General features: G+C 40.7%; 2 protein-coding genes across 4 annotated transcripts; one reads left to right on the top strand and one right to left on the bottom strand.

Annotated features, from left to right (window-relative positions):
* The first annotated feature begins 7,779 nt into the window (after positions 1–7,779).
* Positions 7,780–14,895, top strand: myef2 (myelin expression factor 2). Of its 2 annotated transcripts, XM_018763950.2 has the most exons (18): positions 7,780–8,018; positions 8,998–9,203; positions 10,012–10,064; positions 11,126–11,133; positions 11,248–11,341; positions 11,462–11,653; positions 11,766–11,919; positions 12,029–12,078; positions 12,171–12,231; positions 12,339–12,434; positions 12,961–13,002; positions 13,109–13,201; positions 13,292–13,375; positions 13,515–13,610; positions 13,819–13,887; positions 14,137–14,297; positions 14,382–14,433; positions 14,556–14,895. In XM_018763950.2, the coding sequence occupies exons 1-18, from the start codon at positions 7,915–7,917 to the stop codon at positions 14,717–14,719; spliced, it is 1,779 nt and encodes a 592-aa protein (XP_018619466.2). In that variant the 5' UTR covers positions 7,780–7,914; the 3' UTR covers positions 14,720–14,895. The 2 variants fall into 2 exon arrangements, with proteins under 2 accessions (XP_018619466.2, XP_018619467.2); XM_018763951.2 differs by lacking the exon at positions 13,819–13,887.
* A 402-nt stretch (positions 14,896–15,297) lies between these two features.
* On the bottom strand, positions 15,298–21,006 carry slc24a5 (solute carrier family 24 member 5). Of its 2 annotated transcripts, none has more exons than XM_018763953.2 (9): positions 20,115–21,006; positions 19,532–19,711; positions 19,153–19,236; positions 18,948–19,051; positions 18,210–18,310; positions 17,626–17,909; positions 17,483–17,491; positions 16,455–16,556; positions 15,298–16,170 (listed from the first exon to the last, which is right to left on the bottom strand). In XM_018763953.2, the coding sequence occupies exons 1-9, from the start codon at positions 20,272–20,274 to the stop codon at positions 15,848–15,850; spliced, it is 1,347 nt and encodes a 448-aa protein (XP_018619469.2). In that variant the 5' UTR covers positions 20,275–21,006; the 3' UTR covers positions 15,298–15,847. The 2 variants fall into 2 exon arrangements, with proteins under 2 accessions (XP_018619469.2, XP_018619468.2); XM_018763952.2 differs by having other exon boundaries at positions 15,436–16,170; positions 17,285–17,491.
* Positions 21,007–24,634: the final 3,628 nt, after the last annotated feature.

Here is a 24,634-nt window from a genome sequence, read left to right as displayed (position 1 = left end):
CTTTGAAAATTGTAAATAATACAAAGATTAAAAGACCTGGCGGGTTTTTGAAGTGAAGGAATGAAAATGTTAATGCTGTTTTCATATGATGAGCTTGAAAGGAATGTGGTGGTTCTAACTGTCATTGCCAAGGGTTTGTAAAAGTTAATATGATACCAGAGTTAAGCAGAACTTGCCCATGGCAAAACACATGACTTTTTCAGTTACTTTTCTACAAGTCATTATGAAAATACTTCCTCCTTTCAAGTACATTACTGCACTTTTATATCCTCTGTGAACCTTAGGAAAAAACACAAGCTACACATTGACCTTGGGGTGCAGGGCAACCAATTTTTATCATGTACTGACATATACAAACTGTGAGCATTTAGGGAAAACTGAATGATGAATCCTGTAGAACTGTACTAAACAGTGCAGTTGAATTAGCTCAGTAACCAGTTGTTGAAAACTCAAAAACAATTACAAAGACTTAAGAATTTTATAAGACTGGGAATATTTGGTGTGGAATACATATTTTTCCTAACACCACTGTGCCTGAACATTTTGCATGTACATGCCAGAAATTATTTTTGGTGCAAAAGCCTGGTGGAAATGAATAAGGTTCATTGGGGTCCTTTATTAATAAATTATTTACATTGTTCGATAATGCTTTTGTCCTTCGGCTTTTGTTTAGCTGGTTGCCCCACCTGCAGCGGGTTCGGCCGCAGCCTGCTGTGCGGTGGGTCTGGGGTTCGAGTCCTGCTTGGGGTGCCTTGCGGTGGACTGGCACCCCATCCGGGGTGTGTCCCCTCCCCCGATCAGCCTTATGCCCTGTGTTGCCAGGTTAAGCTCCAGCTCGCCGTGAGCCCGCTTGGGATGAGCGGTTGTAGACTGTGTGTGTGTGTGGTTGCCCCACTGAAACCCAACCACATAAACTATAACCCCTGTGTCTTTCATGTGGCAGTTTTCGATTTTGCACAATAATATCAGCAGGCAAGGTCCGAAGCAATTCAAATGAATTAGGTGATAATAATAACAGCTGATGAAGGGGAATGGTGCAGTACAAGTCCATAGTTCAGTTGCTGTTGATTGTATGAAAACATTTTTTTTTTTTTTAAATTCCCTTCATTTCTCTTAAAGTGGCAAAAATCACCCATGGTATTTGTGCGCTATTGCCGAGATGTGATCTATGTCTTGTAAGGATATTCAGAGGAGAGGGCTGGTGTGTGCAATATGTCACAGAGATGTAGAGATGTGTTCTGTGTGCAGACAGCAGGGCCATCGGTTACAGAACTCGCCGTGTGGATGCAGGGCTGAGTCGAAGCATGCAGGAAGCCCTTGCTGTCAGCCTGTTTGACATATTTGACTGAGATACGACATCTCATCACTTCACATCCGTTCCATTCCATTCTCAGTTATCTTGCAGACCAAAAGAACCAGCCAGGCTTTGTAATATTGTACAGCAGAGGTCATTTTATTCAACAGCGGATACCACCAATAGCAACAAGGCCTTGTACTCCACCCCTAGCCACCCCTCTCCCTCCTCCACCAGCCATACACACTTCTACTCTCTCCTGTGCTGCAATCAACCATCACATGATGTCACATCCATAACACAGTCCACCTCTTTGGAAAAAGTTGTAACATTTCTAAATGAAGGCACATTAAACCATTCGAGGTTACAGTAAGGCAAAATCACAGCACTAGGAACACCAAATATGACTGCTACTGCTCAGTGCTCTCTGTCAGAAGGCAAGTCTGCTTCTTGTCACCAGTGAATTGTCAGAGGAAGGTGGAGCAGCTAAAAGCTCACTGATATCTTGCCCCCATTATGCCGGTGACCCTTCCCTTCCACCAGCACAGCTGTAACAGATCTTCTTCAGACCTCCTGTTTCTTGCTGTGTTTTTAATCTCCATTTATAAGTTAAGAAGCATAAGTCCACTTCAGGTCAGACAGAACAACAGAGCTTCGTGGTGGGATGTCCTAAAGTACCACTGCAACGGCACTAATTGTTTTGTAAACACAGGACAATAAAACACCTTGTTCATAGACATTATGACAGAGATGTAATAAAAGTTACTTTTCACATTCATATAAATCGATAGGTGTTGAAAAATCATTTTTTTCCTTAATGATATGTAGTCATTAACTTGCTTCCTTAGAGAAAAACATCACAGGAAACACAGGGTTGTACATGGCTTACATTTAAAGCATTAATATTCATATTATGCCCATTTTAAATGTATGACTACTTAATTTTATTAGCAACAGTGTAGAATTTACACAATCCCTGCATGTAAATGACTGCTTTGCCTTCTGCTTTTGTATAAATTAATAAATCGTATCCCTGAGGTTTTCATCTGTCCCCCAGCCCACAACCCTGTCCTTTGCAGTTCCGCTGAAAACGTCCAACTCGAGAACAGCAAATTACTGAAGAGCAAGTGATGAATGGCCAAGTAACCAGCTGCAGATGCACATGAATTTTTCAACTGCTCTGCAACATCTTTTTTTTCCTCTTGTTTTCAATTTTCTGTGAATTAGGCTAGAGCGTACTCAAAAGTCCCTTTTTCTAATCCCTCCACACCATCCGCCCAGGTGGAGGAGGGCATGCTGCTGTAGGGGTCCAGCAAGATCCGAAAGCATCTCACAATTAGCAGGCCCAGGAAAATCAAAAGCATGCCAACAAATGCAAATGCTGCCTTTTGCTCCAGAGTTAGGGAATAAGATGCTATTTCATCTCCGTTCATGGTGGCCAGAGAGTGGTTAAAGTGGATATTACACATGATGAAAGTCATGGTTTCTCATCCTGCACCCACAACGTTCAGGCTTGGGTGAGCTTGCGGCTTAACTGCATTAAGATATAAACAAGAGAAGCATCATTAATACATGATACTGAATAATAACATAGAGCTGTTATTCAGAAGCAGCTAGTACTATTTTTTTTACGGATAAAAATAAAGCCCAGAAAAGCAGACACATGAAGGTTGTAATTTCAATACGTAAATCATTTCCAAAATCATTTTCAGCTCTACGTTTATTGACAAAATCTACCGCGCACAGAATAACGATATTTCTGTAAACATTGGTACTGATCAGAATTTTTCAAAAGTACCAGCATTTTTAATCCACAGACATCCAGCTAACCCACACCAAACGGCGCGTACGCGCAACGGCTGTTCTCGCGAGCAACGTTATGACAGTTACCTCTAAGTCCGTCCGTGCCCATCCTCAGTGTTTACATATCATAAAGCAATTTGAAACCCCATGAAGAGAAAAATATGAAAATTCGCACACACTAGGAGAACACAAACACGGTCATACCTGTTGCTTTCAAGCAATAGTTAACGGTGATGCCAGAAGAGCGACATCTTAATTAGGAAGAACGCTTTGTTTACCTCGCCTGTGAGCACCTCGCAAACCTCTGCCTTTGGTCTCTTCAGTCTGAGCCCCGCAGCAGGTGTCAGCTGGAGAGATCGAGGCTGTGTTTACAGACTGTTTCAAACTGGGAGTGTGAGGCAGAAAATCACGCAGCTCACCTTCATTTCCAGCTTCATCCTTCCCGACCTGTTGCTAGGAATCCAGCTGGAACGCTGGCATCTCTTCATTAGAGAAAAGCACCGCGTTCTCTATTGATTCCTCCATAGCCCTGTCATTAGCTGCAGGAGACTGGGCTCCAGTCTGATTCTGTGGTACTTTATGTTCCTGGGGATCAGCTTTGCTGCTTTTCCAAAGAGGTGAAAGACAGAAGCATTTTTTGCTCTATGATGAGCGCACAGCTCACTGCCTGTGGTTGTCTGGGGTCAGATGTGGCAGAGCGCTATTCTTCGGAGGGATGCTCTGCTTTTCGCCGGCTGGCTTGCTTCATTATCATTCAGACTCTCGAGCCATTCCTCAAAAAGGGGGCACACCCTGCGTGACGGCCACTTGTTAGTCACAGCCATCCTGTCTGTCTTTGGTCACGTGCTGCACTGGCAGCTCTACAGCTGGGTGGAAAGACAAGACAACCCTCCTGTTTATTTGCTCAGTTTACACAACGATGCCTCCAAAATTTCAAACATGCCTTTAGCAGCAGATGGGCTCCTTCTTTGTCCCTTATCAATTAGTGCTGGCACACCAGGCGGTATGATCGTGCACTTAGGCTAATGTAAATCTAGTGCTGCCTCTGGCCAGTCTATTAATTGAGACGAGTTGCCTTCCGAAAACTGAATTACAATCTCTGCTTAAAGACTCATTAGCAGATGCCCACCACACTGTTTTAATGCACTACACTTTGAATCTTAGAAGGCCCATCTTCATTTGTTCATCTATTCATTTTTGGAATGACTAAATATTTAAAACACATATTTTTGTGGTTTTAAAAACATATAACTTTAATTAAAATGAAAGTTATTGAATTAAATGCATACTTTCGGGCCATCCTTTTCAAGGAAATCATATAATTTGAACACTATACAGTTCAACAGTTTGCTGGATTTTTTAAATCCATTTTTAGACTTTCAAATTTTATTTCCGAGATGAGCTTTTCGAGTTGATATTTACACAGATTTAGAATGAGCGTGACGTTACTTGGATTGCAAAGAGATAAATAAAGATGGTTATTTCAGTAATTGGTGCAATATTTAATGCCAAATGCCTGTTATGAATGATTAATTGCTTTCAAGTTTCTGACAAAGAATCTATGAATACATTAATCTGAGTTATTCAAAGATCACAAAGTGACCTTTACTATAATCAACATTTATGACCTTGTAAATTTTCATTTTTGACCTGTTGCATAATATAAAAATCTCAGAAAGAAATGGCAATGCTCCAAGAAAGCTAATTTGCATTATTACTGGTAAAGATAAACCCATCCATTCATTTTTAATGACCACTTGTCCTTGTCAGAGTTGCTGTAATCCAGAGCCTATCCCAGAATCATTGGGCACAAGGCTGAGGGGGTGTACACCCTGGACGGGACACCGGTCCATCGCAGGGTAACGATTTTGTGTGACCAATCCAATGAACTGCATGTCTTTGGACAGTAATAGGAAACCCATGCAAACACAGTGAGAACATTAAAACTCCATATAAACTGAGCAGGGACTGAACCCACAGTCTCTTACACCACCCAGGTGCAGTTAGAGAGCAGCACTACTTGCTGTGCCACCCCTAAAGACAAAGCACTATTTTTTTGGCTGTCTATGCAGAGATGCTGAAGAGAGATCTAAAGTGTTGGAGGAGTGTTTGACAAATTAGAAGACTTAAATCCAAATTTCCACATTGCTCTTCATGAACTATATGTTGTTATTTACTGGCAAAGATCAGCATTTAGCTTATGGTAGATTAGCTCTGCTGTCGTACCAAGATGTTTATTTTATTCTCTGGGAAACAGAAATGTCTCCCTTGAAGTTTCTGCTAGACACCTTTATGTGTTTCTTTAGAAATTAAATAACATTTCACTGGAATCCATCCCAGGGAACCATTACAGAAATGCTTCAAGTAATAGTTATCGACTGAGAAAGGAATTAGATTCATAAAAGCACAGTCTAAAGGGCCTCCAATTAGAGCCATGCTGAGACATCATTATTATTTAATCTTTAAAAGTGCTCCTTGTTATGTGTGGTACCTTTTCCATGTTTCAAAATCCAGTATTCTTCCATTTTTGAGTTAATATATTATTTACAATATAATATAGGTACTGCAGAAGCAACAATAAAGCACAAGTACGTTGAACATTTTTTTACAGTAAACTCAGTGTTACACAGAAGTTTTGATAAGAATTGATTTGTCTCATGGGGGTGCGGTGGCGCAGTGGGTTGGACCTGGTCCTGCTCTCCAGTGGGTCTGGGGTTCGAGTCCTGCTTGGGGTGCCTTGCAGTGGACCGTGTCCTGTCCTAGGTGTGTCCCCTCCCCCTCTGGCCTTACGCCCTGTGTTACTGGGTAGGCTCCGGTTCCCCATGACCCCGTATGGGACAAGCGGTTCCGAAAATGTGTGCGTGTGCATGATATGTCACTGGCACCATGTTGCAAACAGTTCTGGGCTACTGACTTTTCAACGTGACACATAAGAACTAATATGATGTTTCTATATTGTCCTGTTAGTCAGAGACGTGGTAGCTGATGCCACAAAATGAATGTTGTAAAGCTGGAAGCCCATACAGACATAGGAAGAACATACAAATTTCCCACATCCTGATCCAAATTTGAATCTGTAGCCAAATAGCTCAGGCACTATTACAGCAGCAATACTTGCCACTGCACCACACCACTACCTTGATTTACTTCATTTTAATTTCACCCAGACTTATTGCAAATATTAATTGTTCAAATCCCAGGCACCAGCATAGATTTCTTAGGCCCTTTTCAATTTCCTCTCATGACAACTTATTAAAAACCTAACAACTTTCATGATTATTTTCAAAGTAATTCTTCACAGCTTTAATCCTGTAAACATATATTTTTATTCACAGTAAAAATGAGAATTTCTTTAAAAATGTGATGTCTACTTTTTAGGAGTTATGGTTTCCCCAAAAATGTCACTGACAATGCAATGTTGCAGATTTAATCTGCTGTGAAAAAGGATGCTTTAGTTGAACACTACCATCCAAAGGGTAAAAAAAAAACAAAAAAAAACTTTAATGTCTTCCAAGAAGATTTAGCAATAGTTCTATTTTTTCCAATATCCTATAACAGTGACAGAAAAATGAAATACATTATTTGTGAGAATTAAAATTCATCCATCAGGGCAACTGGCCTTTTGGAACATCTCTATTTAACATCCTTATAGAATTATGCAACTATATTACAAGTAATGAAATTACAAGGTCAAAGTCATCTGTTAAGATCAGTTACAATTCATCCTGTATCTCAGTAAGGGTTCTCTCTCTCAGAAAACCTCTATACTATGATGATGAACTAAAGGACGTTTGTGTAAATATCGATTATTGCCGCCATGGAATCCATTTCCAAAGAAACCAAAAAGAAAACGACTTAATTTTTGAGCTCGGAACTTTGTTTAAAGCACCTTTAGGAACCCTCTATTTTTAAACACCAGGTTGTAAGAAGCAACTTGGTCACAGTAAAATTTCTTTGGCGGAATATATCAATTTAGCTGGTGAAGTATATTTTATCATAAAAATTGTGTATTTTAAAAAAATCTCTATAGTGTTGTAGGCAGTAGGTGGCATAGTGGCTAAGGAATTACATAAAAGCAAAAACTAAAATATAATTAACTGTCATTTCCAAAATGGCAAATTTCCCATCAGAGGAGCCAAGCAGCTAGTTTGTACAGTTAAACACCATTTTAAGCAAGAATAAATTAATATTTAATCTGCATACCCCCGTTTCCAATAAAGTAGACCATTTTTTAAAATATATTTAATGAGCTGTAATATTCTTATTTAATGATTACTTAAAGCAATGAATACATTTTAATACAACGAACGAAGCAAAAGCGAAACTGAAAATGTTAGAAATGACGCTGAACTGAGGCCGAAACGTGTTTCTTATACCAGCCCAAAATAATTCATCTACAATTTGAGTGCTGCAGTGTATACTTACAATTATAATAAATATAATTAATTAGCACTCTATTCGACGCTATCGGGAAACAGGTTTTTCTACTGGTTTTACAGACTTTAGAACTGCCAGATAGTATATTATTCTTTCACTCTGCAGCGTTTAAACCCGGACCACACAATCCAAAATCAAATGCTAATATTGCTCTGTGTCGCAAAGAACCACAGCGCTTCCCACTCCTCTGCCCCGCAACCACAACCTCCTCAGGTACTGCCATTGTTTTCGAGAAATCTCGCGTTTTCTCGCGGTAAGAAGCGATACGAGAAAAGCTCTCGCAGGCTCGGCTGCGCAGCGACCAAAAAAAAAAAGAAAAAAAAAAAAAGAAAAAAAGAAAAAAAAGAGGCATTTTGTGATTTGCGTGAAAATCAGTTATTATGGCTGATATTTCGCAGGAGTCCGAAGGCATACAAGAGGAAACAAGCACAACAACGGAGGCCGAGAGCGAGACGCAGCAGGAGGACACAAATGGCGTGAAAACGTAAGAAAACTAAAGTTTTCATTGTGGGCTGTGTGTGTCTCTGTTCGTTGTAGGCAGGCAGGGGAGGAGTTGTTGTGTCGGTAAGATGGAGACTCTGGACTGGAGCTGAGTGAAGCACCAGGTAGAAGAGAGAGCTCCTGTTAGGGCTGTAGCTTGTGCGGCTGGCGAATCTTGATGTTTACTTAGAAACAAACGTCCTCGGTTTATTCATCATATTGCCGATATCGTATCTCTGTGGTTTCCATGTCAACTAATAACAGACAAAAATGTGTACTGGCGTTGTGTAGCCGTGCTCAGCACTAGTAGAAATGGACGCAACACTGACAGAACAGTTGTGTTTGTTTCCTGTGTAATAACTTAATAACTGTCAAGAAGAAGTCGTTTTCATACCCAGACTCAAGCTGCTGCTGTGTGTTGTGAGAGAGACGTCTGTCCTGAGACACTGACATCAGGGTCATGCTGCATAAATGATGATAAACCATTGGCATTTTCTTGAATTATTCTCTCTTCCTTGGGGTGATACCTGACTTCCCACAGAATTATATTTCTGTGTTTGTATTTAATTTATTTTCATCCCATGACATATTTTGCGCTGTGATTGGATTTTTAGCTTGTCATTGTATTTGCCGCTGTCTTTTCAACATAGTATTTAAACATGCTGTATGTAGTGTGGGTTTAATGTCTCAGTATAACAGTTTTAACTGACAGCAGGTGGCGTAGTTGTTAGAACTGTCGCCTTGTCATCAAAACGCACTGCTTTTGAATCTTAAACCTGCTGCAGTATCGTTGAAAAGGGTACTTAACCAGGAATTTCACCAGTAAATATGACCCGGCTTTATAAATAGGTTAATAATTGTAAGTAACTTGATAAACGAACCTAATATTGCAAGTTGCTTTGGAAAAAATGTGTTGGAAGTTAAATAAATGTAATTAATTTTAAAAAAAAAATTAATACATAGCATTTCTCCCCTCACACCAGTGAAGTGAGCGAAGTCCCGAAGGAGAAGGCCGAGCAGAAGGAGAAGTCTTCTGGGGGAAGGAAGTCGAGCCGCTTCCATCCATATTCCAGAGAGAAGCACGCGGGTGTTGGGGACAAGAAGACCGTCCACAGGAACCGTGTGTTCATCAGCAATATCCCCTATGACATGAAGTGGCAGGCTATCAAAGACCTCATGCGGGAGAAAGGTACATTTTTCAAGTGTCGCTAACTTCAGACTTACTTGTTTTGTTTTTCTTCCTGCTGTCCAAAAACCTTTTCCCTTTAGTGAGAAATTGAATGCTGATCTCAGAAATGCCATTCTAAGACACATTCCCCCCCCCCCTTCTCTGCCCCAAAACACATTCTCAAATACATGTGTAATTTTGGGTAAATTTACTTTCCTGTTGAGTATAAGACAGTATTTTTTCTGAAGTTAAATGTTTAGGTTCTGCTTGCCATGTGCTAGGAAAGTAGTTATATTTTGAGCATAACTTACTTGTTTTTGTGAAAACTGCCTTTAGTTATTGTTGGAGTGTTGCCACAATATTGAGACCTGATCATTTATAACCTGTTCCTTGATTGCTTGTTTTGTGTTGTATCTGTTGTAAGGTGACATATAAATTTTACCGAAAATCTGTCCAGCTGTGCACAACCTATGAAGTCTTTTGGAAGACTTAGAATTTTGCTTTTTAAAAGTACTCAAGTTTTTGAAAGCTGTTAAAGGTGGAAGGTCACCTTAAAACAGTTTGGTTATTTGTTCACAAAGTCATACTTGTTGCACTGATATATTTTTTCAGTTTGATGAATAAAGTTTGTTTGTGGCACATTGGTATTTACTTAAATGAACAGAATGGCATGGTGTTCTGTCAGGTGGAATGTTGGTCTGGATTGATTGTCGATTAATAATGAGGTGTTCCTTCTGTGGTGCTCTACCAAGGCCAGCGACACAGCGAAGACTGGCCTTTTTAAATACATTGTTTCTTCTGGTATTTTCCCTTTGTATGTCTCATGTAGTTGGTGAGGTTACATACGTGGAACTCTTTAAGGATGCAGAAGGAAAGTCAAGGGTAAGTGTGGACCACTTACTGCAGGAGGTTTTAAACACTCTCAGCAGTTTTCACGTTTTCCAGTGTTTTGTAAGCTAATTACACAGCAGGGTATGTTTACATGAACTGGTAGTACACTGGAGAAGTGTTGTAATTTGAGTCTATCACAGTTGGATGTGGATTGTGACTTCCTTTGGTCAGAGGGGTGGTTTGTTGTGGCTACCTAATATAGATTGGAAAAGTACATTTGTTTTTTTGTATGATCCTAAAGTACACCTTTGCTTTTAGTGTTTTAATTGGTGGATACTTCTGGTTGTTTAAAATATTTCAGTGGAAGCAAATGTATTTTTAGCACTTGTTCTGTACTGATCTTGACCATTTGAAAATCTTGCTTTTATGTTAAATTGAAGGTTTCTGAATGGCATATTGCTGTGCTTTCTGAAAAATTCTGGTTTTCTTTCCTGTCAATATGTTTCTAACTTTTTTTTTTTATGAATATGAGCAAATTCCTCTACCCAATTTTATGTGTGAAAATGCCTTGCATTATGAGTAATAAAATTCTGAACCTTTCACTTTGGGGGCTTGCTTTTGCTAAACGGCATTTTGTCATAAAGGTAGTGTTTTCTGTCAAATGTTTTAATATATCCAAGTAAATTCTGAACTGGCAAATGGCTATACAATAAATGCACCATTGTTGTAAACTGTTATGTTGCAGTGTGGGAAGTACAAGTTTAAAAGTGTTAATTTTTTTTCTATTAAGTTTACCTTTTCAGTCTATAGTAATTTAAATCATGCTAATCTTTGTTTAAAAAGTAAACTGACACAGGAAAGAGACGAGTGTTTAACCTGGTTTTTGTCTATAGAACTTTAGTGAAATTAAACTTCGCACACATACCACAATTCTGTGAAATGATATATACAGTTTCTGACATTGGAGTTTTCAGATTGGAACTCTGCATGTGTGTGTGCATATACTGTATATTTATAAACATTTCTCAGATGATAAGTAATCTGTCCCTTTTTTTTTTCTGCCATCCATCACATGGACGTACTATATTGCTTACTTCATGCTGACCCTGTAGGGATGTGGGTATGTTTTGTCCATTTAAATTTTTAAAATATTTGCAGCTTTTGTCTGATTACATAATTAAGTACCTTGTCTTCTTGAGACTGTCAGCACATTTATTTTGATCCTCTCTTCTAGTGTTGTAGAATTTAAAGATGAAGAATTTGTGAAGAAAGCAATAGAAGTAATGAACAAACATGATCTAAATGGGAGGCCATTAAACATCAAAGAGGTAGGGTGTGAAAGAATGAGAATGCGCTCAAGTTATTTGATTTCTCAGTATTGTGTTTATCATGTAGCTGGTGTACTTGGAGGTGTTGACAGTACATCTCTTTATCTTTGTGCTTTTCAGGACCCCGATGGTGAACACGCCCGTAGAGTGCTGCAACGCACAGGTGGAATGCACACTAGTGGCAGGGGGCAAGATGTAGGACCAGGGGCAGTGAACCTGCCACCTTCAATTGCCAATAATCCAAATATTCCTCTGGAAGTCATTAATGCCCTACAAACTGGGAGACTAGGCTCAACAGTGTTTGTAGCCAATGTGAGTATTTGTGCCCTGCTCCATTAGTTTTCCTTTTCCACTAGTGGATTTGAGCATTTGCTAATTACTAGTTTTTGTACACATAATGCTTTGTTTTTTTCCTTCTCTCAAGCTTGATTTTAAAGTTGGGTGGAAGAAGCTTAAGGAGGTTTTCAGCATGGCGGGGACTGTCAAAAGGGCTGATGTCAAAGAAGATAAAGATGGGAAGAGCCGTGGAATGGGAACTGTGACTTTTGAGCAACCACTAGAGGCGGTTCAGGCTATCTGTATCCTAACCTCTGTCCTGTTAAGTCAGGAGATATTAACATAGGTTTAGTGTCCCATCCCTGTGCCTTGTGTTCACTCTAGTGGAGTTCCTTGACTTTTAAAAATAAGCTATGTTTAATGGACAGATGTTATTTGACAGACCTATGCATGTGAAAATGGTAAGTTTTTTTTTTTTTTTTTTTATTTTTCTAAATAGCAGACATTAAGGATGACAAAACATTTTGTTAAAAATGTGTGGTTTTTATTCTAGGATGACAAATCAGTTCCCTCTGATGATTTTCGTCCAGTTGAGAAGTCTCCTCAGTTGCCAAGTGGGTGCCTAATCCTTCCTTTCTGTCTTTGTTGTTTTGTGTTGTACTTTTGCCTTGCATGAAATGTTACAAGTGGGCAGTGTCAGAACATGTTCATCTTTCTTCAGGGGGTCTTGGTGGCATCGGGATGGGACTTGGACCAGGGGGACAGCCAATCAGTGCACACCGACTTACTGGAGGGGCAGGGAACATGGGCCCTGGGGGTGTGTAGACGTCGATGAATTATGTGCCATTTTTCAGCTGGAATGAGTGATGGTACAGTCACTGAACTTTGGAACTTTCAAGTGATCTTGCCACCACAACAAAGCAACAATTTATGTTACTGGCTTAATATTGAATCTTAGTATTTCAGTGGCTGTATGAATTAATATTATTGTATTTTCTAAAACATGTCCCTGTCTCAATCAGATGATTGTAATAAAAAAAAAAAAACTACTAGGAAGGTGATTAGGAATCGGTGATATTCTGGTAAAGTTTTATGCAGCTACTTGTGTGATGAATGTCGATGTCTATGGTGAAGGGAACAAACTAACTGTACTTCAGTCACACATCTGCAGCTGTCTCCTAAGGTTGTGCACACATTGTATTTTCTATGAGATGTATGTCGCTTTGGAGAAAAGCACCTGCTAAATGAATAAATGTAAATATAATACCTCAAAATATGAATTGGAGGTAGTATGCATCATCTCTCATGCTGAATAAACCTAATTACTTGTGCTTCTCTGATAGGCATGGATGGACCAGGATACGGAGGAATGAGCAGAATGGGAGGTTGGTTGATCTTCCGAGTGTCCTTTCATATCTCCATACTAGCTGAACAGCAGCAACATCGTGCATAATGGTACAAACTGACACACCCTTTGCGTACATGTTATAGGTCTGAGTGGAGGTGGATATGGTGGAATGGATGGCATGGGCCACATAGGTGGCTACGGCAGCAGAGATGTGGCACCTATAGGCAGAATGGGAGGTGATTAATGTGATCTATAGTGAAGTTTTTGAGGCAAAGGTGATCACGCAGGACAATAACTAAGCCTTGCTGTGGTGGATGTTCACACAGGAATAGATGATTACAGAGGGAACCTTGGCTCAGGTATGGGGGGAATGGGCTCCATAGCTTCAGGGATGGCCAATCACATGGGAGGTATGTCATATATTTTACACTTTTTTCCTCTTTGTAGCCTATGTGGCCATTTTGTATTTAGTTAACTTACTGAATATATCTGTTTCAGCTAAACATTACACTATTATTGGGATAAAGTTCTGTGTCTTGTTTCCTTCAGACATGTATCGCTCTGGTGTGGTAGGCATGGATCGTGACCTGGGCAGGAATGATATGCCAATGAATCGTGGCTTTGGGGAGTCATTTGGAGGAATGGGTATGACTCTAAAATTCCTGTAAAATGTGTGTGAGAGAGAGGCAGCATGAGCATCATTCATCTCATTAAACAATGGCTTGAAGAAGAAAACATTGCATGGGTTGTTCCTACTTTATTTTCAGAACTATGATATGGATGGACTTTTTACAGCCCAGTTTAATGCTTGTATAAGTTGTGGTGGCCTGACTTAGTGAATTCTCTTCATTAGGAGGAGGGATGGGAGGCTATGGCGGAGGCATCGGTAATGCTGGCATGGGTCCTATGGGGCCTGGATTAGGTACTTTTTCGTTGCAATACATCAACTAACACTTTACATCTCTGTAAATGTGATTTAACCTTTTTTTGGTTCCAAAGGGTTGTGTGTGTGTGTATTTATATATATATTTTTTTTAATAGAGCAGGTAGTATAAATATCTTAAATGCATGGACAGTACCAGTTTTGGAAGCCAGAATGAAGGTTAGGAAATTTGTATTGGATTTCTGTTGTTTGTTTGAAATGACTGATTTCCTGTATTCCTTACTGTAGGCAGTGGAATGGGGAACATGGGCATGGATCGCGTGGGCTCCACCTATGAACGGATGAGCGGTGGGATGGACGTGAGCCGTGGATATGGAGGCCACATGGGTGCCGGCATGTCCGATAGAGGCTTAGGGTCCAAAGGAGGTTGCCAGATCTTTGTGAGAAATGTATGTACTGAGGTCATTCCAATTGTGTCAATCTCCTGTATACTTGCTTTCAGACATGCTTTTGTTAACTGTGTTGTGTTGCAGCTTTCCTATGATGTTACCTGGCAGAAACTGAAGGAAAAATTCAGTCACTGTGGTAAGTTTTTTTTTTTTTTTTTTTTTTTTTTCCTCTTTTCTTTTCTTAAAGACAGATTTACATTTCTTTGTTTTGGCATTTTATGAGACATATCTGTATGAAATAAAATCCCTCTTTGTCAGGTCAAGTGATGTTTGCTGAAATTAAGATGGAAAATGGAAAATCCAAGGGATGTGGGACAGTTCGCTTTGATTCCCCTGAAAGTGCTGAGCAGGCTTGCCGAATGATGAATGGAACAAAAATCAACGGAAGAGAAATAGATGTTCGCATTGATCGAAATGCTTAGTTCTGTAGTGTTAACACCCACAATATATCTCATTTTTTTTTGTTTTGGTTCAAAAAACAATTCTTGGATGTCTTTTACTGTTGTGCCACAAATACAGGGATAATCACCAGCCTCTAACTGGATGTGTATAGGCTTTGTTTACATATAGCATTACTGCTTTTTTCTCCTTTTTGTAAACCCTTTTTAATTTGTAAGTCATCAGTTTATTTGAATAAATAAACTTCAGTTTTTTTTTTTACCTGGTCTCTGTGGCTTCCTGAGTTTTATTTTAGCCAGCAAATCTGCCTGATTCTTTGTGACTGAATTTAATTTACTCCCTAGTACTAAGGAATATCAATGCAATTTCAATTAAAAGTTAGCAAACAAAATGGACATTTGGAATTTTACATTTATACCGACTCCCCAGCTGATGAACACAACTGGGCCTGAAATGTTTGTTACTGCTTTTGCTCGTTTGCCCTCTAAGCACAATACAGATACCCCTTGATTTATCTTAGATTCTGTAAAAATCTGATTTAACTGTAATACTTTATAGATACTGTAACCTTTTCAATCCTGATTGTTGACTGATTGATCCCATGATCATATATGATGCTTGCCATGCTGACATTGAACACTAGATATAAATTGTCAATCGCTGTGGAAGTGCGTTCACAGCCCTATTGTTTTTGGGTGTGCTTCACTGCCATTTATCGGCTCACTATGTAAGCAGGTGAATTTTGCTTTGCTAAAAAAACTATTTTACAAAACAGACAAAAATGCTATTACAAATACAGTGGAAAATATTAACTTTGAAATCCGTAACTTGACTTCTAAAACTGAGTCAATGCTCCTTATCTCACATCCTGTCCTTTTAAATGTAGCTGCTAGCTTGAATGAAGTTAAAATAACCCTATCTGAAGTTCTGCGTAAGTGAAGTGAATTTTCTAGAAACCTTGAATAAAATGTTTCAGTGATGCAGTTTTCAGGCTTCCGAGGTCTTTCCCGTTGTTACATTGCTGGTTTAAAACACTTTACAAATGAAGCTTGAGAATGCATCACGTAAAGAAAAGTGGTCTTGCATGTTTTAATGCAACAGTTACTTCCTGAGTTCAAGTAATGCAGTTGGGTGAAGTTTGGCTGTAGAAGTCAGTCACTGCATGCTCTAATTGGGCTATCGCCAATGATCCCGAGCTCATACAGTATGGATAAAACTGCAAAGAGAACGTAGAAGCACAGGCATGTTATGCCAAGCTTCCAGTCCAGCTTCCACTTGTTCAGATGCACAGCCACAAATAGGATGACGATGGAGAGAAGGAGAGTCGAGGCTGTATATATCATGCCTGTGCTGTTCACCTCCACAGGGGCGGATGTATCCACAAACACGGTCTTTATGAACCACGGCAGGCCAAGGCACAGCATGTCAAACACATTCGATCCAACAATGTTGGACATTGCCATGTCTCCTTTCCCTAGATGAAAAAACAGTTGTGCCTCTAAGAATGTCACATTACTTCAACATATGTGTAGTAAATCATGTTAAATTTTCTTTGGACCCTATATTTTAAAAGTACATTTTCATTTCTTTGGTTCCAAAAAGTCTGTAATATCAATGATCAGGCTTAAACAGCATTTACTCAGAGCTACTAAAAAGTACCTGCGTAAGCAGAAAAGGGACAAAGTATTCCATTTTTGTTTCTTAAAATACTAAGCAATAAAGATTTTTATCCCTAATTATGACTGTAAATCTTATTACCTTCTCTAGCCACCATAACACTGGCCACTGTGTCGGGAATGCTGGTTCCAGCTGCCAGTACAGTGAGACCCATCACCGTATCGGGTACTTGTAGGGTTTCGCCTGAAACAAATTAGAGGATGTAATTTAAAATAAATATATATATATATACAAATAAGAGTGCACACTCATATTTTGATGATTAGTTTTTACATTACAGATGCATATCCATCTGCCTGCATAGAAAGTGTCAGAAACTAAGCACACCGCCACCTTGCGTTGTGAGAGCCTGATATATAAAGTTATAGTAGATCCGAATAAAGCTGAATAAATAAAGGATCCCACTGTGACACAGCTATCGCACTGAGAGCTGCTGAAAGGCAACCCTGTTTTCATTTGGGCTTTGTCACTGGAGCACACATGTGAGTCGTGTGTTTTATGATACCTTCGCAGTGTGGTCCATGTGCTTTATAAAAGCAACATTTTCCTAGTTTCCCCCTGTGAGCCAATGACTCCAAGCTGGATAATAATCCTATTATGCCTCACAATGTCTGCTGGTATCACATGATTACTCAGGGTATCCCACAGGGCAAAGCAGACCTTAATCCTGTGTGCTGGCTGGGATGTCTGACTTTAGATAATTCCTCAGGACATAACAATGGCATTTCAAGAATTAAGAGTAAAACATGTGATTCTACTCTTCTGCAGACAGATATTTTTTTTTAGCTTACAGTAGTGGTCTCTCATTCACACCCTGGATGCCTTATTAAAATGTATCCCGTAACCTTTAGTCCCAGAACACATTAAATATTGTGATGCATTTACCACGTAAAAGAACCAGACTGATTTACCCACTACCGTGGCCATCCACACCAGTACGTAAGTGAAAGCAGAGATCCACACAGCGGACATGAAAAAAGTTATCATGAAGCATCTCTTCCAGAAGCGCCTTCTGCAGTCTGGAACTGTCAAGTACAGCAGCAGGATGGCTGGCAAGGAGAGCACCCAAAGGATTCTCTTCAGGTCATTTTCTGGCATCGTGAACACACCTTGGTGATCTGTAGGAGGTGAACAAGAGGGGCTGAGAATTAACATTTGGGAGAATCAAAATAATCATACGGTATTATTCTTAGTATTGCTGGAACATTGCTGTGATGAACAGTGCTAACGAAGAAGGAGTGCACTTTCTTACCATCCTGGACCTCGCTCAGCCCATGTAGGCTAAGAGAGAGGTGGGAATAGCCCGAGTCATCTTGGAAGATTCCACTGTCAGCCCTGGACCGTCTGGGAACCAGGAGGCTTCCGCTCTCATTCCAGCCGATGAGAGGCTGCTGCTCACAGCTGTCTTCCAGGTCCTTGGTCAGGCAGGTGCAGCAAGGGCTGAACTTCTTTATCATGTACTCGCTGATCCGAATGTCAAAGCAAAGCACCACGATGTACACCCCATACACAAGGAGCAGGCAGGCTGCGTCATACCTTACAGAAAGCAACAACAAAGTAGTCATCACAGATTTAGCACTGTTATTATTAAGTATTGTTGTGCCTATTTTATATTTATGTGAGGTACTAAAAATACGCACTATGAAACAGCAGCATGATTGCAGTACAGAATTGGCACGAATTGCACAAAATGAGAACCTTCTCCATGTCGCCAATTAAGTTGTTACAGGAAGGCAAATGTTTAATTTAATTTGCAAGATTTACTCTATAATCATGTAAAGATATACCATTTATGATCTTTGCCCATATAGGGGAAGTAATAAACAAGCAACTTACCAGTAAACTTTGTTATCGGAGATAATTCCGATTACAGCTGCGACACTTATTGCATAGGCCACACAGTCTCTGAATAACGGCCAACAGGTAAGTCGTCCTGCCTGAGTAAGACATTAACCCATGTGTCTATTACATTAAGAGTCTCAGAATTTTTTTCAAGATAAGTCTCATACATCATTAATCGCTTAGCTGAATTTTTTTATGCAATGCAATTTTGAGTATTTGACCCTTTCATAAAGCATGGTATTTTACTGAAACAATTCAGTGAAAGTACTTTTCTCAACAGTACAACAGCAGGAGAGATTACGGGAGCTTGAACTGGCGACCAAGTGTGTTAAACTGCACTGGGGTTCTGGGCCTGGAGCTCTTTCATTCTCAGCCAAAGGTGGAAAATGTCGTACAAGGGCTGCACATTTTCGTGGTGAGCCATAACTAAACGTACCGTGGTCCTCGTTTGGAAATTTATTTAACGTCACCAAACACTGGCACTTGTGACTAATTTACTAAGTGTTAGCAGTCAGTTATTTCTGACAACTTTAATCACTCGGTCCAGTTACAGGACAGGACAGGAGGAAAACCAGTAGAATGGTGACTGGTGACTGCTGAGTGCCAGCCTGGACCCCCCCCCCGTTCCACGCCTACTGAGCCTTTAGGACGTGAAGCACTTGAAGCACTTGAACCCAATGAAGAAATATTTTGTTGGAGTGCGTGTCAGTGGGAAACAGGAACGATACAAACCACTGAGGCCAAAAGTCCACAGGCAGCACAGATCCCAAGGAGGTTATAGACCGCAGATCCAACAATGGTACTGACACCGATGTCTCCCTTTGTGACAAAAACACCTTCGAAAAAGGAGGAATCGGGATTAATATTATTGGCATCATTCGTATTGATTATGGAAAATGTAACAACAACACAATTTTTTTTTAGACAGTAAAATTACCCAGAAAGGCTGTGACTAATTCCGGAGCGGAGCTGCCTGCTGCCATGAAAGTCGCACCGGCAACATCCTGAGAAAGCCCGAGTCCTGGAGGGAAACGAACCTGTCATGTACCCCTTTCCTCAGATTCATCCACTAATGTTCAGCTTTCCCACAGTTACTCCAGTAAAATAATAGGCAGCCTGCCTATCCTATTTTACTGGAGTAACTGTGGGAAAGCTCCTAACTCAAGGGTACTTACTGCCTCAGTAGCAGCAAGTGGGACTCGAACCTATAACCATCGGGTTTCAAGTCCGCAACTTGTAACACTGGAGGACTAGTTCAGATCAAAAAAGCAAACCCAAAAACGAATGAAAAGCAGACATTTTATGCGATCACTTACGTTCGCTAATAACTTCGAGAGACGGTAAGAAATAATCGTCGCACACAATGGACACTGCCAAGAGCATGTAGAAAATAATCATAAAATAGATCACAATCCCGCCGTCCTTCCTTTCCTGCTCCGAGAAAAAGCCGTCTGGAAATTCCGAGGATCGCGGGGCAACACACTGGGTCTCATTGCCTGAAAAGATGTTTTTTTGAAAAGTTATTTATTTATTTTTTTTTGTAAAGAAGTATCAGAGCAAATCGCAGCAATCTACACAAAATAAGTGGCATGAATCAAAAAAAAGGATCTTGGCACATTTTTACACACTGCAGGCAGACAGGAGCCTCCTGAGGAGGAGAGTAATACTGAAAAACAGGTGTTATTTCACACATTTGTGTAACTTTTTTAAAGGCATCCACTATGAAAAAATAAGCGGCAAGAGAATTATTTAAAGTACAAGTGTCAGTGCTCCGTTTCAGATAAATTCGGTGCCCTGCTCACTCAGTGTCCGTGAAACGGGCTGCGCTCACACACACAGCTCTCGCTTCCCGCCAAGTGTCGCCGCGGCGATTCTCATCATCGCAGCTCCGATTCTTACCGACATCCCGGCGGGTCCTCGCGGCTCCTCTTTCCTGGGAAGCGACCGCGAGCCCGAACGCCGCGTGCACAGTGCAGTAGAGAAGCACGACAAAGGCGAAAACGTAACACAAGATTTCCCTCCTTTTCTTCCGTTTATGTACAAGTGTGAGTTTATTCATCGTCCCCGGCTCTCAGCTCGCTCACGCTATGGGCTCAGAATGTCCAGTCATGAGACTGGGGGGAATTAATCCTCCTCAGTGAAGCTCGACTTTCCGCCAAGTCCTGGACGTCAAAAGCCGCCATTGTGATTGTGGTGGTGGTGGTGGTGGTGATGGTGGTGGTGGGGGGGTGATATTTAACCCCCCGGCACCTCATAAATCAATATTTAATTACAGTACGTATATACTTATAAAGCGAGAGGGCATTTTGACGCGAGAACAGCATCAGAGAAGCACATCGAAGGGCGCAATTTAGTACGGAAGAGTTTACACAGATTTACCACAGCCCATAATAGAATAACACTGTATCCCAGAAGTGAACAGATTTAAAAATAATAATAATAATAATAACTGCCCTTCTTGTTATTTGAAACAGGGCCGTGACAACTTGTTAGACGCTATTCTGCAGTTCTGGGAGTAACAATACATTTTAATGTGTACCAGGTCTGCTTTAGTTTTGTAGGTCGTAATTAAGAGTGCCGACACTTTCTAACCACTCCGAGTACTGCTTCGAATTAACATCTTTTGTTGGCAACAGTTTAAATGTATTATATGTACAATGTATATATGAAACATTTGAGTAGCCGTAAGGAGGTGTAAAGTGAACATAATGTACTATGGTCATGCGAGAGTGATAAAGATGCGAAATCATATCACCAATTACATTATTTATTACGTGTGTCGTGTGTAATATTTAATTAAATATTTTTAGATTTTATACCAGCTTGACATTCAGTAGTGTCCAATATTTAATGGATTTGACTACATTGCAACAAATATTCCATGTAATCTAATGTTATCGTACCATCTTAACTCAACTTAATGTACATTATTAGGCTTTTGCTACGCTTCCAGTACAAATGCGTTAAATCATTACTTTGCTTTCAGTGTATCTGCTTGTTGCGACCTCTTGTGGTTCGTTTTTGAACAACAGCCTGACTGGGAATCAATACTCAATACAGTAGTGAACGCGTCCTTTCTCTTGTTGTATATTTGCCACCAATTACTATAAATGACTCTGATGGATGTAATTACAGCTTAAAAATCTCTTCTCAATGAAAAACACAGCTACTTTGAATGCAAAGCAGTGAAAATGCATGAATTCAATTGTGTCAATGCGAACGCAGACGGACTGAAATGCAGGTGCGTTTATTTCTGTAACATAAAAGTCGTATTTGTAATGACAACGCGTAGAGTCGCAGAAAAGTCTGCGCGTCGTGGGTCCGCGGCCAAGTGCGTTTGACCAGCTGCTTTTATACTCCCGTCGCCCGGTGAGTCACGTGACAGTGACATATGTGTATGTATTACGCCTAAGGTATGTGGACAATGTTTCAATGCAGTTTTCGCTGTTTTGCGTATCGAAGACTGAATTTCCAAGTTAATAGCAACTACATGGGCTTAATAGTCGCATACAGTCTGCGAGTGTACAAGATGAATTTACACATTTAGCAGACGCTTTTCTCCAAGGCGACTTCCAATGAACTCTTTGTAGTGTTACCGGCCCATCACCAAGGCGATTTACACTACCAGATACTCGTCTGGTCACTCATCCATACATCAGTGGAACACTCCCTGTGTCACTCACGTACTGTGGGAGGAAACGCGCACAGACATGGGGAGAACGTGCATACTCCACACAGACTGAGCGGGGCTCGAACCCACGTCCTCTCGCAGCAGCCAAGCGCTGTAAAACAGCAGCGCTACTCGCTACGCCACCATGCCACCAAGCATAGGCCAAAGCTCTACGTGTGACCTCTTGTAACACAGATTTATTGGCACATGTCGTTTTTCATTCAAAAAAAACTAACACACCAAAATGGTTCAAATTGTCCTCTGTATCAAAATGAACGGAAGTACCATGTTCAAATGCGTCCTTGGTTCGAATATTGCTTTTTAATGTTCTGCACCGCTTGCGATGTTAAGTGGTGAAGTAAGTTTAAAGACTTGAGGAGAAATACAGCCACTCCTGGAGAGCGCTCGTGGGAAAGGCGCGCGCAGCTTGTGACTCTACCCAGTTAGCGACTAACGAGCGGGACAGAGCAGAACTTCGTTGACACGAGTTTTCTAGCACTCAGTACTGAATTTCACAAACGGTAAGGTTTCCACATCAAGCAGACAAAAAATGACAAGGCGTTATATTCCGTGTTAGACAGCAGATGTAGCGTGGGGATGGTGACTTGAACCTGTCCTGGGTTCGAATATATTACGCTTGATCAAGATCTTTACCTCAAATTGAGAGATAGGAAGGATCCTCTGTGATTTACTTTAATAAAGTTATCAGAATGAGTTTTGGCTAAGTGTACTGACACACACACACACACAAGGAATTTGCTGTGGTTCTAGATGCTTCCAGTATATCCGCTGTATACACAAAATTACCAGTTCGTGTAACTGTTATTCGTTTTCATTTTCACAAACACCCCCAGGCACCACCTACATAGTTCCCTAATACTAGGTGGAGCTCCCGGCTACAGAAAATTATAGTGCGCCTTTCTTTAAGAATTGGTGGTAAAATTTGTTGGCCACAAAAGGCCAATGAAATCCCCAGAAAAAGTCATCTGACAATGAGACACTGTTGGTATTGGTTTGCTGCAAAAGTGACTTGATTGGTTTTAAGAGGAGAGTTAAAACTAACCACAAAAAGCTGAGGAGAAAAGAGTACAGTATACATGTATATGTAAAGACTTCTCTGAATAATTCTGTTTAGTTAGAAATTGTCTTTAAGTAACGGAGTAAACAGAACTGTTTACCACGAACCTCTGCTAGAGGTTCTAACAGAAATGGGTTTTCCCAGGACAGCCACCCTACCTGTTCCAATGGAGGAGAGCGCAGCATTTCGGAGTGAGCGCTTATACACAGCGTAATGTGGTACTGAAAGAGGCCCAAATGCCCTGACTGGCAGCCCCATTAACCGCCTCCTCAGAAACTAACCTCCACATTCGCACGTCCAAGCAAGGTGCGCTCACCTGTTCAGGTAATTTCAGCAGCACCCACAGAACAAAAGAAACGCCACTTACCACTTCCACTTCATTTACCAAGTGTCTTACCTTGTTCTCTGAAAAATACTACTTCAAGTATACTATAGTATATAGTATACTTGCTCCATTCCATACCCGGAATAATATAGAGTAGAATAAAGTAGACTGAGAGAGAAAGAAGACCCAAAATAGACTTTCACAGTGTGTTGCTCTGTCCAACTACTGTATTTGGTTTGATTTAGAGTGTAGGTAACTGGCCATGGCATGTGTCATTGTGTGGCACATGATTAAAAAGTGTTATGAAATGCTGGCCCCTCTCAGTCCATTAAAGAAAATGCAGTGTTGAACAGGGTTGCAGTTTCACTGCCCCGACCGACAGTGCACATATGCATATGCAGCGGGTCATTCAGCTCACTTCCTTTTAAATCATGAATTCAATTCACCTTAAGAGTGCTTTCTATTAGACAAGTGGTTTGAGGAGCAAATGGAGCTCTTATTGCATGGTCAAATGTCTGAACAGTCTTCGTTCCGGTCCCTGCTTCCTGTGTTCTCGCTTTTCCCCAGTAACCCATTTAATTACATGTAGTTGTGCTGAGTGCTTTGAAGAGGCTCCGAGTGTTCGGTGGTTTTCGGTTTCTTGTGGAGGACGGCGGCACCGTTTCTACAGAATCATTTCACTGTATTTTTTTTTTTTCTCCAAATTCTTTTAACTGATGCTCTTATAATTGGGGGGTGGCATGCTGGCACAGTGGTTTCAGCCGGCGCCCGCTGTGTGTGGCCGGTCTGGGTTTGGAGCCTCCCCCTTCGGCCATGTGCTCTGTGTTGCTGGGTTAGGCTCTGGCTCCGACGATAGATGGATTGATGTTTGAGCATGACCAACATAGTCAATGTAGGAGAAAACATGCTCAAGTACTGATGTACAGTGGAGCTTGTTAAGAGTTATGAGAAGGATGCAGAGTAAATCATGGACAAATGATTAAGCAACGGTAGCAGAAACTGTACAAGTGTGTGTGTCAGTATCTTTGTGTCCATCTAGAGGTACAGAGAGGACTGATTGACTTATGGTGACAGTCTGAATGTAAGGGCAAGTTACTGCAGATGTGATCATTGCTGGGAGTTCATCACACAAGTGGGGGGCTGGTGTGCAGAACGGATGTTATCTGAAATGGTGTTCCCAAGCAGGGTTGGTCGGACAAGGGTGATGGTGGTGCTGGTGCTCTTCTCTTCATTGAATCATAGGCCGACAACAAAGGCTGCATACCCCTCTGGTATCTGCAGAGTGTTTTTCTATGGTACTGAAATGCATGTTTGAAAATCAGCTTTATTTACTATACTATAGGATT

The sequence above is a fragment of the Scleropages formosus genome, chromosome 11 (assembly GCF_900964775.1).
Source record: "Scleropages formosus chromosome 11, fSclFor1.1, whole genome shotgun sequence".
Taxonomy (NCBI): Eukaryota; Metazoa; Chordata; class Actinopteri; order Osteoglossiformes; family Osteoglossidae; genus Scleropages; species Scleropages formosus.
This window is presented reverse-complemented; position numbering and strand designations above follow the sequence as displayed.